Source organism: Myotis davidii, unplaced genomic scaffold, assembly GCF_000327345.1.
Source record: "Myotis davidii unplaced genomic scaffold, ASM32734v1 scaffold68, whole genome shotgun sequence".
Classification (NCBI taxonomy): domain Eukaryota; kingdom Metazoa; phylum Chordata; class Mammalia; order Chiroptera; family Vespertilionidae; genus Myotis; species Myotis davidii.
In genome coordinates, this window is record NW_006300376.1 from 613,505 (window position 1) to 629,338 (window position 15,834).

Here is a 15,834-nt window from a genome sequence, read left to right on the forward strand (position 1 = left end):
TTTCCCTCCCTCCTTCCCTTCTACTCTTTATAAAAAACAAACAAACAAACAATAGAAAAAATATCCTGGGGTGAGGATTAACAACAACAACAACAAAACACTCTGGTACCATAATACAAAATGAAAAGAATCCTCAATAAATTATAGGAGGATACATGACTGGTAATTTGAGGGGAAATTTAATTTTGAGCCATACCTCACACCACACACACACCAGATAGAATACTAAATGGGTTAAATATTTTTTAAATAAAATGAAAATCTTAAGAAATTAGAATAAAATAAGAAATATGAAAAATCTAGGGGGAAGATTTGCTTTCTGCATTTAGGAAGACAGAAGAAATCACCAAGGAAAAGATCAACTATATAAAAATAAGTTTCTGTTAAAAATAAAAAGACAAATTGGGGGAAATATTTGCAGAAAACATGGTGGATGAAAGGATTAAAGTTTTTTACTTAAGAAGAGTTTATGTGAGTGGATAGGAATAACATTAGAATTCAAAGAGATAAATAAACAAAGAGAGAGAACAGAAAATTCACACACACAAAAATACAGTTTATAACCAGATATTTATATGAATATTTAATCACAATAAATACCAAAAATATAAAAATTAACAAGTCCACCTTTTCCGTATATGTATATATTGGAACTGACATTCTATGCTTACACCTAATATTATACAATGTAGCAGAACTGGTACTCTTAAACATTATTGATGGCATTGCAATTTGGCACAACTCTTTTTTGTCAATTTTTATTGAATTTGTTGGGGTGACATTGGTTAATAAAATTATACAAGTTTCAGGAGTACATTCTATAATACATCATCTGTATATTGTATTTTGTGTTCAGCACCCCAATTGGCATACTCTTGACAAGCAATCTGCCAAGATGTTAGCCAAAGACTTAAATTTTGTTTCAGCAATTTCACTTTCAAGAATTTATCAAAAAGAATTAGTTCAAAATATGGAAAAATCTATAAGTACAGAGATATATGTACCTTATAGCATTTTAAATAATATTGAAAATTTAGACACTTATTTGAATGCCTATCAATAGGCAAATTGTTAAGTAAGTTATTCATCACTTAGAGAATTATGCAGTTATAAAAATGAGTATAAAGACTGGTTAGTAATATAGAAAGATACATAATATGTTAACTGAGAAAAATAGGAAATAGCATTGTATGAAGTGTATGATTATAATTTAACATGCACATGAGGAATCATTTATTTTTATCAACTTAACATTAATTTAAAATAAAATAAAAATTTAGTTTGGGTAGGAGGGAATAGAAGGCTGAGCCAGACACATGAAACAGATATTTTTGGCATCTGGGGCCCTTGAAAATTCTTTCATATACAGCAAGTGCCCACATAAAGTAAGCTGAAAACCCAGGCTCAACTGTGACAGCCTTAACCAAAAACAAAAGAATTAAAATCCAACTGCAAACACCAAGTTAGTCATTGGACCACAGCTTGAACCATAGATCATTAGAGCTGGAAGGGCCTTTAGAGGTCATCAAACTCACCTACCACCACTCCCCTTCAAAGACAGAAACATAATGTTCCACAATAGGAAAGTGAGGCTCAGAGAGGCTAAGACACCCAGTCAAAGGCACACAGCACGTTAATGGCAAGGCTGAACTTGAGTCCAGGTCCCTGACTCCACATTCAGTCCTCTCTCTCTCCTACCAGGCCTCAGCTCAGGACAAAAGGAGTGAATTTTCGAAAGAGTCTTAGTAGAAAGAAAACATATCATTTTTAATAAAAAATGTATATTGTTAAAATATAAATAATAAATCAGAAAACACTTCTCACATACCTATGTACATCTCCCTTTTAATTTCACTGTAGCAGCATCCTGATAAACTAGAAACTTTGACACCCCCTTCCCCTCAAAATCACATAAAAATGCTGGCAAGGCCCAGGATTATGATCTGTCTCTGGCCAAATAGGGGAGGAATAGAGCCAAACAGAAAAGCAAAGCTAAGTAGTAACATCTGGGAGGAAACATTCCCTTCGCCAAGGGCCCACCTTCCCCCTTCAGAGAACCTACATCTTTCTGGAGCTGTGCGCTGTACCAGGACTCGTGCGTGGCTGGGGTGAGCCACACATCCAGGGCCAGCTGTAGCAGCCGCCTCTCCAGCAGGGCGAGGCCGCTGGATGATGCAGGCCTGCAGATGTGGCGGGCCTCCTGGAAGAGGTGCTCGAGGGCTCTGGGGATGAGCGATGCCAGGCCCAGGGAAGGGTGGAACTCCAGCAGATGAATGTTTTTCAATGCGGGGCTTTAAAAGAGGAGCAAAGAATGACAATTTTACACAATGAAGAACGTACTCTCTTTCCAAAAACATTTGAATTTTCTAATTGTAAAGACCAGCAAAACAGCTCCTTTAAGCCAGGAGATTTTTTTAAAAAAACAAACAAACCAGGAACTTGAAAGGGCCTCATAGGCCGTCTGGGGAACCCTTTAGATTATACAACATGTTCTTTACTTTCATATGAACTCTTTTGAACTTGGAAGATATGAGTTTATTCTAAAAGTGAAATAAGAGTAAGATTCTTAAAATATACACAGCAAACCTGTCAACATTTCAGTAATCAATATTTAGTCAAATATTTGAAAACAGCCCGGCTGGCATGGCTCAGTGGTTGAGGGTCAACCTATACACCAGGAGATCACGGTTCAATTCCCAGTTGGGGCACATGACCAGGTTGCAGGCTCCATCCCCAGTAAGGGGGCATGCAGGAGTCATCCATGTTTCTCTCTCATCAATTTTTCTATTTTTCTCACCCTCTCCCATCCTCTCTCTGAAATCAGTAAAAACACTTAAAAATATATTTGAAAACACAGTAACTTAAAAATGACTAAATAGTAAACAAATAATTTCCACGGTTAGTTTCTATTTTTACTTGAGTCTTTACCTCCTTTTCCCCCAAAATGTTAATGGACAGAAATGATTTTTAAATTCTGTGTACTAAGGGAATCATTCATGTCTGCCATGAGGATGCATGTTTTATAAATGAATGAGGCTGGAAATGATAAAAGACTTGTCTGTGGGTATTTCTTTGGAAATGGAGGCTATAACACAAGTCAAGGGCCTTTGTATTCCTACATGGAACCAAAGAATAGAAATATGTTTTAAATCTATGCAAATGGATCCTTCTTAGTCCTAGATCTTAAAAAATACAACCTTCAGGATGAAAAGGAATCTTAACAAGCAAATAACACTTATTTTTGAGACTCTTCTGACAAGGCTTAGTATCCATATAGGCCTAGCATGTTCTGCCAAAAACCATTTTCTACACAGGAGAGTCTTGCCACGGAAAGTTTCACATACACAGCCGGTGCCTGAAGCTGATCACAGTGAAGAAATCAGTCCTGAGAAATGTCTGTGGAGGAAATGTAGTCATGTGCCTGGGACCCCAAGGACGCTTTCTCAAGAGACAAGGTTGAATCTCAGCTATGACATCTCTTGGCACCCCACTGTCCCCAAGGTGATCCCACAGCCTTGTGGAATTTCCCACCGAGGGTCTGCCTATAGCGCCACACTGTCCACCTCCCAGGGGCACAGGGCCATGCCTCTGCTGCTCCCATCGGTGAGAACACGAGTGCACTCCCAGCGCACTGCCTACTGTGTGTCTGCTCAACAAAGACTTGTGGGATGCTGAGAGGAGCTGGACAATATTCCCACCCATTTGAAGGCCATAGAGAAATTGTGATCTCAAGTTACATAGACCAAATTGGGGCTTGTCAACCACTTCCCAGTTCCTTCTTTACCCTCTGAGGCTGGAAGGGAACGGGGGTGGGGGCGGTAGGGAGGAGGGGAGAGGTCATACTACATATCAAGGGGGTTTTAAAGTATGCACCCTCTCTGAGTGGTCTCGGGAGATTTAATTTGCTCCTTCAAGGGGTGGGAGACCACAAGGTGAGTCTGCAGAAACCTTTTTGGTGATACTTGCTAGAAAAAATAAATTCCTTTTTGAGAAACTTTTAAGGACATCAAGGTTCATGTATGTCAGCTATGTGCAACCTCTAATCATATCTTCCGATGGCATTTCAAGAGCAACTGCTTTTTTTCTATTTTTTTTTAGGTTTTCTCAAGGAAGTGAAGATTCTGCACCCAGTGGCGTAAGTTTAAATTTGAGCCTCCTATTCTTAATTACTTAAAGCAAGTGATATTGAAGGTGCGAGGGAGTCCTCTTCTGTGGCTTTTATAGATAATCTCTCATCTCCCCAAATACTTGAGAGGCGCTTTGTGCAATAGTGTTCAGACTTAACATCATACCCTTAACTTATCTAGGGGATTAAAAGTCAAATGTCGAAAAACAACACCAGCTTACCAGCTATTGTTGATGGAAATAAGTTGTTTGCAAATTATGTTAAGGGGAAGTCCAAAGTTATTGCTCTCATCGGGACGGCCTTCTTGCCAAAGCCTCTGGACATACTCCCGCTGCCGCTCTATCTAGAAATATCGCATAGACATTGAAATTAGAAAAGTTAAACTTTCCCATGGATGTGAGTTCTGAGCCTTGGCATGAGAAAAACATCAGCCCTTTGCATCTCTTCGTTATTTGACCAATTTTCACTCAGACAGAATTTGGAGGATCCGCTCATATAGGAACATGCTGGTCTCTCAGTCCGAGCCCAGGGTCAGCCAGGAGAAGCAAAGACAACCAGCTCCTGACAATCTTAAGAAGCACAAGAAAACTTCTTTTTGTCAAATAATTGAGTGCAAGGAGAAAAGTCTAACTAGGCCTAAGGTAAATGGACTGGAGCAATCTTTACCTCCCCTCTACTTCCTGCCACTAGCTTCCCCCCAGACGCCATACACTGTAATTGTTCCCTTTAGTCCTAAAAATAGTCACACCATTAAAAATAATAAACACGGTTGTATACATCAATGCCTTGTACAGGGGCATGTTTAGTCCTTCTTTCATTACCAATAAGCTCTATCATCTAATGAAAACAGGTTTTCCATTCTTTGTGGACTAGTAAATGTAATTAGGGTTAGGAACCTCCCTTTAAGATGGTAGCTATGCCCTAGCTGGTTTGGCTTAGTGGATAGAGTGTTGGCCTGCGGATTGAAGGGTCGCAGGTTTGATTCCGGTCAAGGGCACATGCCTGGGTTGCAGGCTCAATCCCCAGTAGGGGGCCTCCAGGAGGCAGCCGATCAATGATTCTCTCTCTCATTGTTGATGTTTCTGTCTCTCTCTCCCTCTCCCTTCCTCTCTCTGGAATCAATAAATTTTTTTTTTTTAAAAAAAGACTGTAGCTATGCTTGGAATTCAACAATGCAAATAAGCTTACAAATAAACATGCTGCACATGCTGCCCTAGAAAACCCAAATTCTGGGCCCACAGTGAAAGGAAAGCACTATCTTCAGTTCTGGCCATGTTTTCCTTCCCCTTCTCACATGTAATATTTTAATTTTTGTTACTTTTAAATTGATTTTAGAGAGAGAGGAAGGGATAGGGAGAGAGAAACATCAGTTGGTTGCCTCCCGTATGTACCCCGACCAGGGATTGACTTGGCAACCTGGGTATATACCCTGACTAGGAATCGAACCTGTGACCCCTTGATGCACTGGCCATGCTCCAACCAACCGAGCCACCCGGCCAGGGCAGGGCACACGGGTAATGTTTTTAAGGACGCGGTACTCACGTGCTGGTTGAGGATGCCCCTCAGTAGCTGCTGGTGAAGCCTCAGGCAGGTGCATTCATCTCGGTAGGCCTTAATGAAGTAAGGGTGGCTGAGATCAAACCTGGGGCCTCTGTGCATGATGTCAGTGATCACTTGTGCTAAGGCAAACCTCTCCTCGGGGTCCAGCGTGTGCTGGTAGGCTTCAAAATAACAGTCGAGAAGCTGCAAATAAGGTTGATAGTCAGGGAACAGCAGGCAGTCCTAGGGCCCAGCAAGGAGAGGCGAGGTACCAGCACTCGATGCGTTGGAAAGACCCTGGGCACCCGCAGGAGAGAGACAGTGCTGAACCTCCGGGTACAGGGCTGGTGCAGGCAGCTGCAGACCCATGCACCTCAGGGCAATTAGTAAACCCACAGGGAGGTCAAGGAGGGCAAGGGAAAGAATACTCGCTTTGCCTCTGTCCCCTTTTCCCTGCTCTCCCCAGATAAAATGGGGGGGGGGAGGGGAAAGAGACCCTGAATGCACTGTGATTGGAACTTATAATTATTAGAGGTGATTAAATATATTTATCTTCCACACCTTTCTTCACAGACCCATTCCTCGCCCCCTTTCACTCCATCACCAGGGTCCTTGAATGTCCAGTTCTACATCCTCAGCCCCATTTCCAACTCCTTCTCTTTAATGGTCTTCCCAACGTTCACCTATGTAGGAATGATGGGGGTGTGGTAGAATGGAAGGCTGAGGGTGAAAGTGCCCCCAAATGCAAAGACATTTCTCCCAGACCGGGCTGCACCAGGAGGGGCCCGGGTACAGAACTCTCAAAGGCATCCAGGGAGCTAACTCCTTTCCTGGTGGAGTCACAGCCTCCCCTAGAAACCAAAGAGAGCTTCCACACACTCACGGTTGAAGAGTGTTCTTCCTATGGGAATTCAGATGCTCTATTTTTTTAAATTAGATTTTTATTGATTTCAGAAAGAAAGTGAGAGGGAGAGAGAGATAGAAACATCAATGATGAGAGAGAATCATTGAATGGCTGCTTCCTGCACTCCCCACACTGGGAATGGAGCCCAAAACCTGGGCATGTGCCCTAACCAGGAGTCGAACTGTGACTTCCTGGTTCATAGGTCGATACTCAACCACTAAGCCATGCCAGCCAGGCCAGATACTCTCGATTTTGCTTTTACATTTGTCTGTGAGCTTAAGGAATTTCTGTTCTGTGTGTAAATTCTGTTTGTGTGTGGTCAGTCACGGTGCTAATCAGCAAAAGCTCTTCAGAGTTCACTGGGCTGGAATCCGAAACAGGAACCTAAGGGCAAGGTAAGGTAGCAGTTCTGAACAATGTACTTATTATTTTAGAGTTGTTTTAAAACCTTCATTGGCCTTAGACGCTCTCACTTTTGGAGACCTTGTCTCACATTATAACAATATATTAAATATATTAAATATATTAACTATATTAAAATGTCCTCACATCCCAATAACATTTTTTTTCTGTAAAAATGTTAAGTGGCATGTATTATTTTGCTCTTCAAAATATTTGGCCATGAGCAACACATTTAATTAATGACTGGCTATGATTTCTGGACAGTATGTACCTGGGGATTCTTATGAAGTGAGAAATCTGATCCATCAAGTGTTTTCAGATGTAATGAGAAGTTCATGAGTGCTCAGTTGACCACGTTCCTACATTTTACAGACAGGTAATGAAGCATTTATTGACGTCTATTTTGTATTTTCTTTTCTTACTTTGGAGTAACGTATGTGCTATTGTGTGTTTTTTCTCAGATCTCAAACATTTGCAATGTTCCCTGAAAAGCAATTAGGTCCTAAACACCCAGTCTATATGGCCTGATGGGTAAATTAGCTCGGACTGGAAGCTTCCGAACTATCATCCCCACTGGTCTTAAAATGGAACGAATTCCTTTCCTCTGCTACACGAATTCAACATATCCTCCCCCAGAGTTTCCGCTCCAGCTGTCCCTTCGGAAAGTCTTCTGTGACTAGCTCCTCTCAGGGAGGTTCCCTCTCCTGAGGTCTCGGCTCCTGTGGTAGCACTATCACCAAAGACACAGGCTGGCCCAGGGTAGGCACTGAATGGCCAGCAAGGACGGAACTGCTGAGGCTGCAGTTTCTACCAGCCCAACAGTCTGCACACTGGGGGATGCAGTGGAGAAAGATAGGCTTTGTTTCCCTGGGTGCTGGTTTTCCTGGTGGTTTCAGGCCTGAAGTCAGCCCTCTTCTTAAAAAACGAAGGCATTTCCTAAAAGGAGATAAAGAGCCCCTCTCATGGTGTGGCCCCCATAGCTAAGAATGCAAAACCAGAAAGAACAGAGAAGGTGTTAGCACTACTTGAACACGGGAGGCAACAGCACAGAAGGCAAATGGGAGATAACGGGACCACGGTGCAGGAATAGCTAGGAATGTCTTCATTTTGCCAATCCTGGCTTCCGAGGCTCCCAAGGGAGGTGAATATTTGAAGATTAATAGGAGAGTAGGAATCAATGCCTTTTTAATAGACCTTCAGTACCTGAAGGTCTCAATGCTAAGGCTCAAGGAGGGAGAGCCTGGGGCACTTTACGTAGCATATGGTTTTGCAAGAACTCCTTTGGGAAACATTGGCCTAAGGGACTTTGGGTCAACAAGAGGAGGCTAAAAGCTCTGGGTAGAATGCTCCATAGACACTCCAAGACCTCAGAGTTGAAATGACGGAAGGTGGAGATGCCTGGCCCTGCAGGGAGAGCTAAATTATCTGGTTTTGTCCCCAGAGTTCTACTCTGGAGTAACTTTTAATTATTAAGTAGCAGAAGACAAAGCAGGAGTGACGAGTTGGTGTAAGGAGGGTACCACTTGGAATAGTCTAGGCCAGTGGTCAGCAAACTCTTTAGTCAACAGAGCCGAATATCAACAGTACAACAATTGAAATTTATTTTGAGAGCCAAATTTTTTAAACTGAAAGTATATAGGTAGGTACATTGTTATTAACTTAATTAGGGTACTCCTAAGGCTTAGGAAGAGCCACACTCAAGGGGCTAAAGAGCTGCATGTGGCTTGCCGACCTTGGGTCTAGGGGGAGAGTAGGAATGAAACAATTACTTCTCTAAATCATTCTGGACTAACTTGAACCATTTTGCTGGGCCAGGGCAATCCCAGCAGCTAGTTTGTTGCATTTGTATTGCCCTGACCTGTTTTTGTACAAAGAGCCCGATTGTTTGGTAATTTGGCAGGCGAAGTTTAAAGGGAGGGTTCTTTTATATTTATTTATTTATTTATTGTTGACTCTATTGCAGATGTTCCCTATATCTTCCCTTCCCCTTTGCCACCCTCCTTCTTGCCAGTGATTCCAAATTTGGTGATACCAGGTTGCAGAGGCCGGAGCTAAATGGCCACACTTACTTTAGTTGCTAATAGGATTGACAGGTTTAGCAAATAAGGATGCAGGTTATCTAGTTAAATTTTAATTTCTGATAAACAATGAATATTTTTTTCAGTTAAATACGTCCCAAATAGTGTCATATTTTCCCTGCAACCCTAGTTGTTGAGAAGGAGCTCATGGCGCTCTTTTTAAACTGGCAAGGCCTTCTCAAGCTTCGGCTCCAATCTCGAGACGTTCTCGGATGGATGCTTGCATAATTTTATCATGAATTTTTTCCCCAGGGGTAGGACGGTGATCTTTCCACCTCACAGGTTCTCTTTATTACCTGTTTGCTAACTGGCCCACTTCCATTTAAACTCTGGGCTGGTGTTTGTCTAAGAAGTCTTCCTAGCCTGTCAAATGTCACCTGTGTGTGTCAAAGGCCAACTCTCAGGTACACACTGTGGTAGGCATAGAATATTGGAGAAAATAGAAAAATAGCCAAAATGAATCATCTCAAAACTTACTTTGTTTATATTATTATTATTTGTTATTATTTATTATTATTTGTTAATCCTCACCTAAGGGATATGTTTCCACTGATTTTTTTAAAGAGAGGGGAAGGGAGGGGGAGAGACAGAGAGAGTGAGAGAGACACATTGATTGGTTGCCTCCCTCATGTACCCTGGCCGGGGCTGGGGATTGAGCCTGCACCTCAGGTATGTGCTCCTGCTGGGAATTGAACCCAAGACCCTTCAGTCTGCGCTCTATCTACTGAGTCAAACCGGCCAGGGCTATATTATTTTTAACTCAAACTTTTCTCTATTTCTGGGATTTTAAAAAAAGTAAATATTAGTATTTCAGGTCAAATGAAAGTGCAAAACAGAAAACCAATGCTAGATGCAGCCTGTCAACAGATTTTTTTTTTAAGTGCTCCAAACACAAAATCAACTGAAAATGTGTCCTCTGGTGGCTGTGGAGAGAATTAGCAGTTGGTACAAGTATCACTCAGGAGCTGGCACCTCGGATATCTGGTTCCTCTAAGAGTCCCTTAATCAACCTAAATTCACACCAGCTCTGATGTTATGAGCATTTATACATAATATGGTCACTTTAAGGATTTAAGACAACCCAATGTGTTCGAGCAATTCTTAACATTCTAGTGATTCCAGTAATTTAACAATCAAAACCAGCTGAGGAAACTTGGCAGCAGAACCAATGCTGGGGAAAACCAACCACACTCCAGATAAAAGTCCGGTTTATCCATTCAAAATAGGCTCTTTCGACAGGATTTCTGACTTAGGAGGTCCCGTGTTACAGTTTTGGCACAGACAGCTCAGTTTCTACGGGGAACTTATTCTCGGGGTAGAAAGGAATTAGCAGTGATTGTTTTAAGTTAAAATGATTTCTTTAAAACTCCTGTCTGGATGAATACACTTGTCGAGTTTGAGGAGTCTGTCTTATTTACAATTAATGCGGCCTTTCCGGTTACTATACTCTGAGCCTAAATCCCTCATTTCCTCAGTTGATCTTATGGTTCTAACTGGCTGATCAAGGTTGCAGATGCAAACTCTAAAGGTCAGTTATCTTCAAAAAGAGGAACCGCATTCAAAGCCCAGGGTTTGCACCCTTTAAGCTCAGCTAGTTTTGTTGTTTTTAATTGGGTGACCTACATCTCCATGAGTAACACACCAGAGAGTAGATGAAATGGTAAACCATCTAATACCAGAAAAACAATTCCAAGAAAACATTTCCACTTCCCCTGTCTGACCACATCATATGGTATCCTGGCTCCCACCCCGTAAATCTTCGGAGAGCCTGCAGAGCTGGCCATGACCTCCGATGGCTGGCCTGCCGCCTGGCTTTAGGAGCTGTCTTTCTGATATTTCACTGCACTCCACACTAGTGGCTATCTTCTTCTAATTAAGACACATCTTTCCCGTTGACTTTCATAACACGATTCCTTCCATTTCTCTTCAGTCTCTTTGGCTACTTTTGGTTCCTCTCATGGATTCTTATGCTATGACTTTACCCTTGAAGGGGTGACCCAGGGGCCCACTTCAGACATCTCTGGCTTTTTCTAGTCATTTCGACTCATTACTGTGGTCCAACTTCCACATTCCTACCTCAGCTCAGACCTGCTCCTGAGTTTCAAAACGACAAGCACCCACCAAACATCCACGCCCGGCTTCAGAACAGTCTCCCACAGGCCTTGCACCCCAGACTCAGTGTTATTCCCCCCAGCGGGCCTCTGCGGCTGTGCCAGTTGATAGCCGCGTCCCCGACCCCTAGGAAGTCATTTCAGCTCCATCCTTACTCTCTCCCTCCAGCACCCACTGCCCTCTCCACTTCCCTAAAGAGCTCTCAGCCTGCTCCTCCTTCCTAGTCCCATGGCTACACCCTCGGCGGCTTGGGGCCTCCTCCCGACGCTCAGGTACCTGTTGCAATACCTGCACTTCTTCCCCCAGGAGCTTTCCATTCCGCCATCCTCCGCACTGACACCACACAGCTACCACATGAAAACAAAGCTGTGACCGTGTTTCTCCCCTGCTGAAACTCACCGACGGCTTTCCTTGCTTATAAGATAAACTCTAAATGAAGCGTGGGTCAGCAGGCCCTTCCCAGGCTGCACCCAAAACACAGGTTCACCTTGTTTCCCAGCACCCCTTTGCCTCCGAGCCAGAGCAGTCTTCCTGCCCCTCTCCAGACTCCCCCTCCCCCATGTGAGACCGCCCCAACATTGCAAATGCTGTTTCGTCTGCTTACGAATATTTCCTTCTCTGACTGACAATACCTTACGCACCTGTTAGTAACCAGGTTAAATACCTATTCCCCTGGGAAGACTTGGGAACATTTCCTTTACTCTGGCAGCGCCCCCCTGCTCCCTCCCTAGGGCAGATCCCCCCTCCACTGGGGTCCCCAAGGCTCTTGCATGTGCCACTGGCTTATAATTTTGCTTAGAGATCAGATCAATGTTTACAGGCTACAAATTCCTTATACATATTCTCTTGTGCCTATATGTTCCCAGTGCCTGGAACAGTACCCGGTGCAGAGTAAATACTTAATATTTGATGAATAAATTCCCAACAGTTAGAGATTATTAAAAGGGCAACAACACATGCTAAGAAGCCATTTGTCATTTATTACTGGGATATGAACCACCAACGACAGGATGGTGATTTAGTAACTCACTGTCTTATTGCTTTAAATTTACCCTGTAACTTGTTGCACTCGGCACGCATTACCCCCTGCTCTCATGCACCCACATGGGGCATACACTTCTGCAGGCCACAAAGGTCGTCAGTCTGTCTGTGTTTGTAGACTGAGGGCTGTCCTGACAGGACAAGGAATATGAATGGAGTCATCTCTCATTCTCACTGAAAAGGGAGCTGTCAGGAAAGACCCACTGAGTTTTTAAAAGTATTGAGTTTTATAAACAGTTTGTTTTCTAGGCAAGAATACCTGGCGCTTGTTTTCTAGAAGGGCTGCCTCCCAAGTCCACAGGTCACACAGCACAGCAAATCTGTCCACTCCTGCATGGGCCCATTCCCAGACCTGGCCAGCATTTGGCTTGCTGCCCTCTTTGTGACCTGGAAGAGAAGGGATGACAATGACCAGGGCCAGACCTCTCTCCACGAAGCTGTTCCTATTAGAAATGCGCCCTCGGATCATCAGCTCCGTTTTAGGAAAGAAAACGGGATGGCAACTGGTCTCTAAATCATTAAGGCGCCATCAGCAAACACAAAGCCCAAAGCTCATACTGTTGACTTAGTCAACAGGGATTCTTCTTTTGCCTTTCCAATTTCAGGTTTAAAGACTAATTTTGGAAATACAACCAAATTCAATTAACATGAAACCTTCACTAAAATATTCTCAAACCTGTAATTTAAAGGCAAAACATAATTTTTTTCTTTTCTAAAACCAGGTTCCTGGTGGTTTAAAAACAAACCCAGTTCCACCTGCTACTTCAATTAATGTTAGCCAAGTCAAAATTTTCAGAGAAGTTTCTAAGATGTTATTTAATTACATCAATCACTAACCTATATAAATAAATGTAATCATTGTCATTATTCAGCAGAAATATTTGTCCAATATATTAATGTTCGTTTTCATTATCAGCATTATTATTGCTTTACATTTTTAAGTGATCGATTTCAGAATGAAATATTTAACAGTAAGAGCTTTTCAGGGGCTAAAGTTTGAATTCAATAATTATCAGGTTTATGATGGCTACTGAACACAAGAGAAAGACTTTGATCAGGAGTTTTCTTAGCAGCAGGAAAATCATGGAAATCATCACCATGAATGACTTATACCAATTAGCTCAGCTAAAAGATTTTCATGGAGCTAAATGACTACTACGTGTTTCAATCCAATTAAATTCTTAGCAGCTGGAAATAGTTGCTTGGTATTATAAATCATTACCAACAAAAGTGATGCATTCATATGTAGGATAAGCAGTAAAGATAAAGGCTAAGAGCTGAAATCGAATGCCCTGGAATGGTGGATGCCATTGCTGCTTCCTGAGTCAGATCCCAGATGGTCGGTGGCAAAGATAGGACAGAGTTCAAGCCAATAGTGAATTAATTCTGCCTAGGATCTGAAAGGTTAATTGTCAAACAGTCCTCAAGCAGGATTTTATAACAATGTGAATATGAATGGTCTTTAATTATAGTCTAATATATTACAAAATAGCATAAACCCTTGCTATCTTTCCTTAAGGTATTGCAATATATCTAGAAACTCTTAAGTTCTTTTCCAATGTATGCTAATGCTGTCATATTATTTCAAAAGAAATATTCTTACCGCGCCTATTCTAAAATTGGGTACATTTGAGTAGTGCCAGAAGGGAGAGTGAATACAGACTAACGGTTATTCAATTACCCTGAGTAATGGTTTCTCCCTCTGGGGCTTGTCTGGCATCTTCTGAGCCAGATCTTCTCGCATCTAGTGGTTTTCTGTTATGAACCCAGGGATGTCCCTGTTTCTAACTGCAGTTTCCCAAGGCCAATCACATTTTTTTGTTACTTAGAAAAAAAATTGATTTCATGGCTTCCTTTGCTTCCCTCAGGGCCCTGCATGACAATCTCTGCACCCACTGGGTGATGCAGAAATGTCACTGGGCAACGAGTCTAAACAACAGTAAGAATTATAACCAAACCCTGAGAGAGTAGTCAGTCTCCAACAAAAGGGGCACTTAGGCTGACACAGAGCCCTATCTTTTCTAATGTGGGTGTGTGTTGGGAAGGTGTATGTGCTTATTGAATTATTGCATTTATATTTTGAGATGGGGGTTGTTAAATTAAGCCCCTTAGTGTTTTTTGTTTGTTTGGTTGGCTGATTTTTTCAAATCTGATTTCTGACCTTTTTCTTTCTCAATGTAATGGCTGGCCAACAGCAGCAGTTCTGCCTCTAGTTCCTTCAGGTCACTCAAGGCCTCGTCATACATGACATACACCCCTTGCTGGTCCTGGGTGTGGACGTAGCCAGCTTCGGTGCTATAGTAGTCATCCTGGTTCTCCACTTCTGAGAACTCCATGAATTGGGTGCCATGGACCTGCGTAAACAAAGCCAAGCCTGGAAGTTAGTGGAAAAGGGAGAGCTGTATTTTTCCAGCCCCAATGGCAAACAGTAGACTTCTTCTCCCATGCACAGAGCTATAGACATGCTGAAGAATCAAGAGCTGTATGTAGAGAAAAAGATATTAGCAAAGAATGTTGGTGGAAAAGGGAAGTTTCTGACGTAGATAAATAGCTGAGGAAGTGTTCTGATTAATTTAGGATTCCCTGGGAAAAGGCAACAGAGCCAACCGAGCTTTAAAGGTGGTCTCTGAAGTCACAGTGCCTGAGTCCACAATGCCAGGATCTCACCTTGATTGAGTCATTCATCTGCCCATAGCCTCTGTTTCCTCACTTGTAACGCGGGAACAGTAGAGATGCTACAACAGGTGTTGTCAGGAGTATGTGACACTGAGCCTAGGAGACACGTGAGGCCTATAAATGTTAGCTGCTAAAGACATTTTTGTTTTCATCTTCTAAATACTTCTAAAATGCATTAAAATAATCTCATGCCTTAGTAATATACTGGCTTGAATAGTGTCCCCCCAAAATACATGTCTATCTGAAACCTGTGAATGTTGCCTTATTTGGAAGTAGAGTCCTTACAGATGTACACAAGTTAAGACGAGGTCATATTAGATTAGGATGCGCCCTCATCCAATGACTGGTGTCCTTATAAAAGGACAAAACTTTGGAGACAACGACATAGGAGAAAAGGTCACATGAAGACAGAGGCAGAGGTTTTAGTGATGCATCTACAGGCCATGGAATGTCAAGGGACCCCAAGGATTGCTGGCAACTCCCAGGAGCCAGAAGAGTCAAGGAAGGAACTTCTCCTGGGCCTCCTCAGGGGCTGACCCTGGTGACTTGAGGCTTGTCACCTCTAGAACTGTGAGGGAGTAAATTTCTCTCCCGGTTGTTGTGAGCCACCCACTTTGTAGTGCATTGTTATGGTGGCCTTAGGAAACTCCCATTATAAGTAATTTGAGGATTCCCAAAATGATTTTATTTTTCTTAGATGACTGAGAACCTGTTGCTTTCTGAGATTCATTCTAATGATAATCCTCATAACTTCAAACTTCTCCGTTCTTCTCAAGCCTCTGAATTCATTCCTCTCCCCCATGCCCAGCCTCCCTAAATCTTAGGAAACTCATTATAAGTAATTTGAGGATTCCCAAAATGATTTTATTTTTCTTAGATGACTGAGAACCTGTTGCTTTCTGAGATTCATTCTAATGATAATCCTCATAACTTCAAACTTCTCCGTTCTTTTCACA

General features: G+C 42.4%; 1 protein-coding gene across 1 annotated transcript in view; it reads right to left on the bottom strand.

The window, feature by feature from the left end:
- The window catches only part of LOC102775115 (transmembrane protein FLJ37396), a 48,863-nt gene that overhangs the window by 18,763 nt on the left and 14,266 nt on the right, over positions 1-15,834 (bottom strand). Inside the window, 5 exon segments of the mRNA XM_015572717.1 lie at positions 2,063-2,291; positions 4,348-4,469; positions 5,669-5,869; positions 12,462-12,589; positions 14,364-14,576. Of these exon segments, the coding sequence (XP_015428203.1) occupies positions 2,063-2,291; positions 4,348-4,469; positions 5,669-5,869; positions 12,462-12,589; positions 14,364-14,576 (893 nt within the window).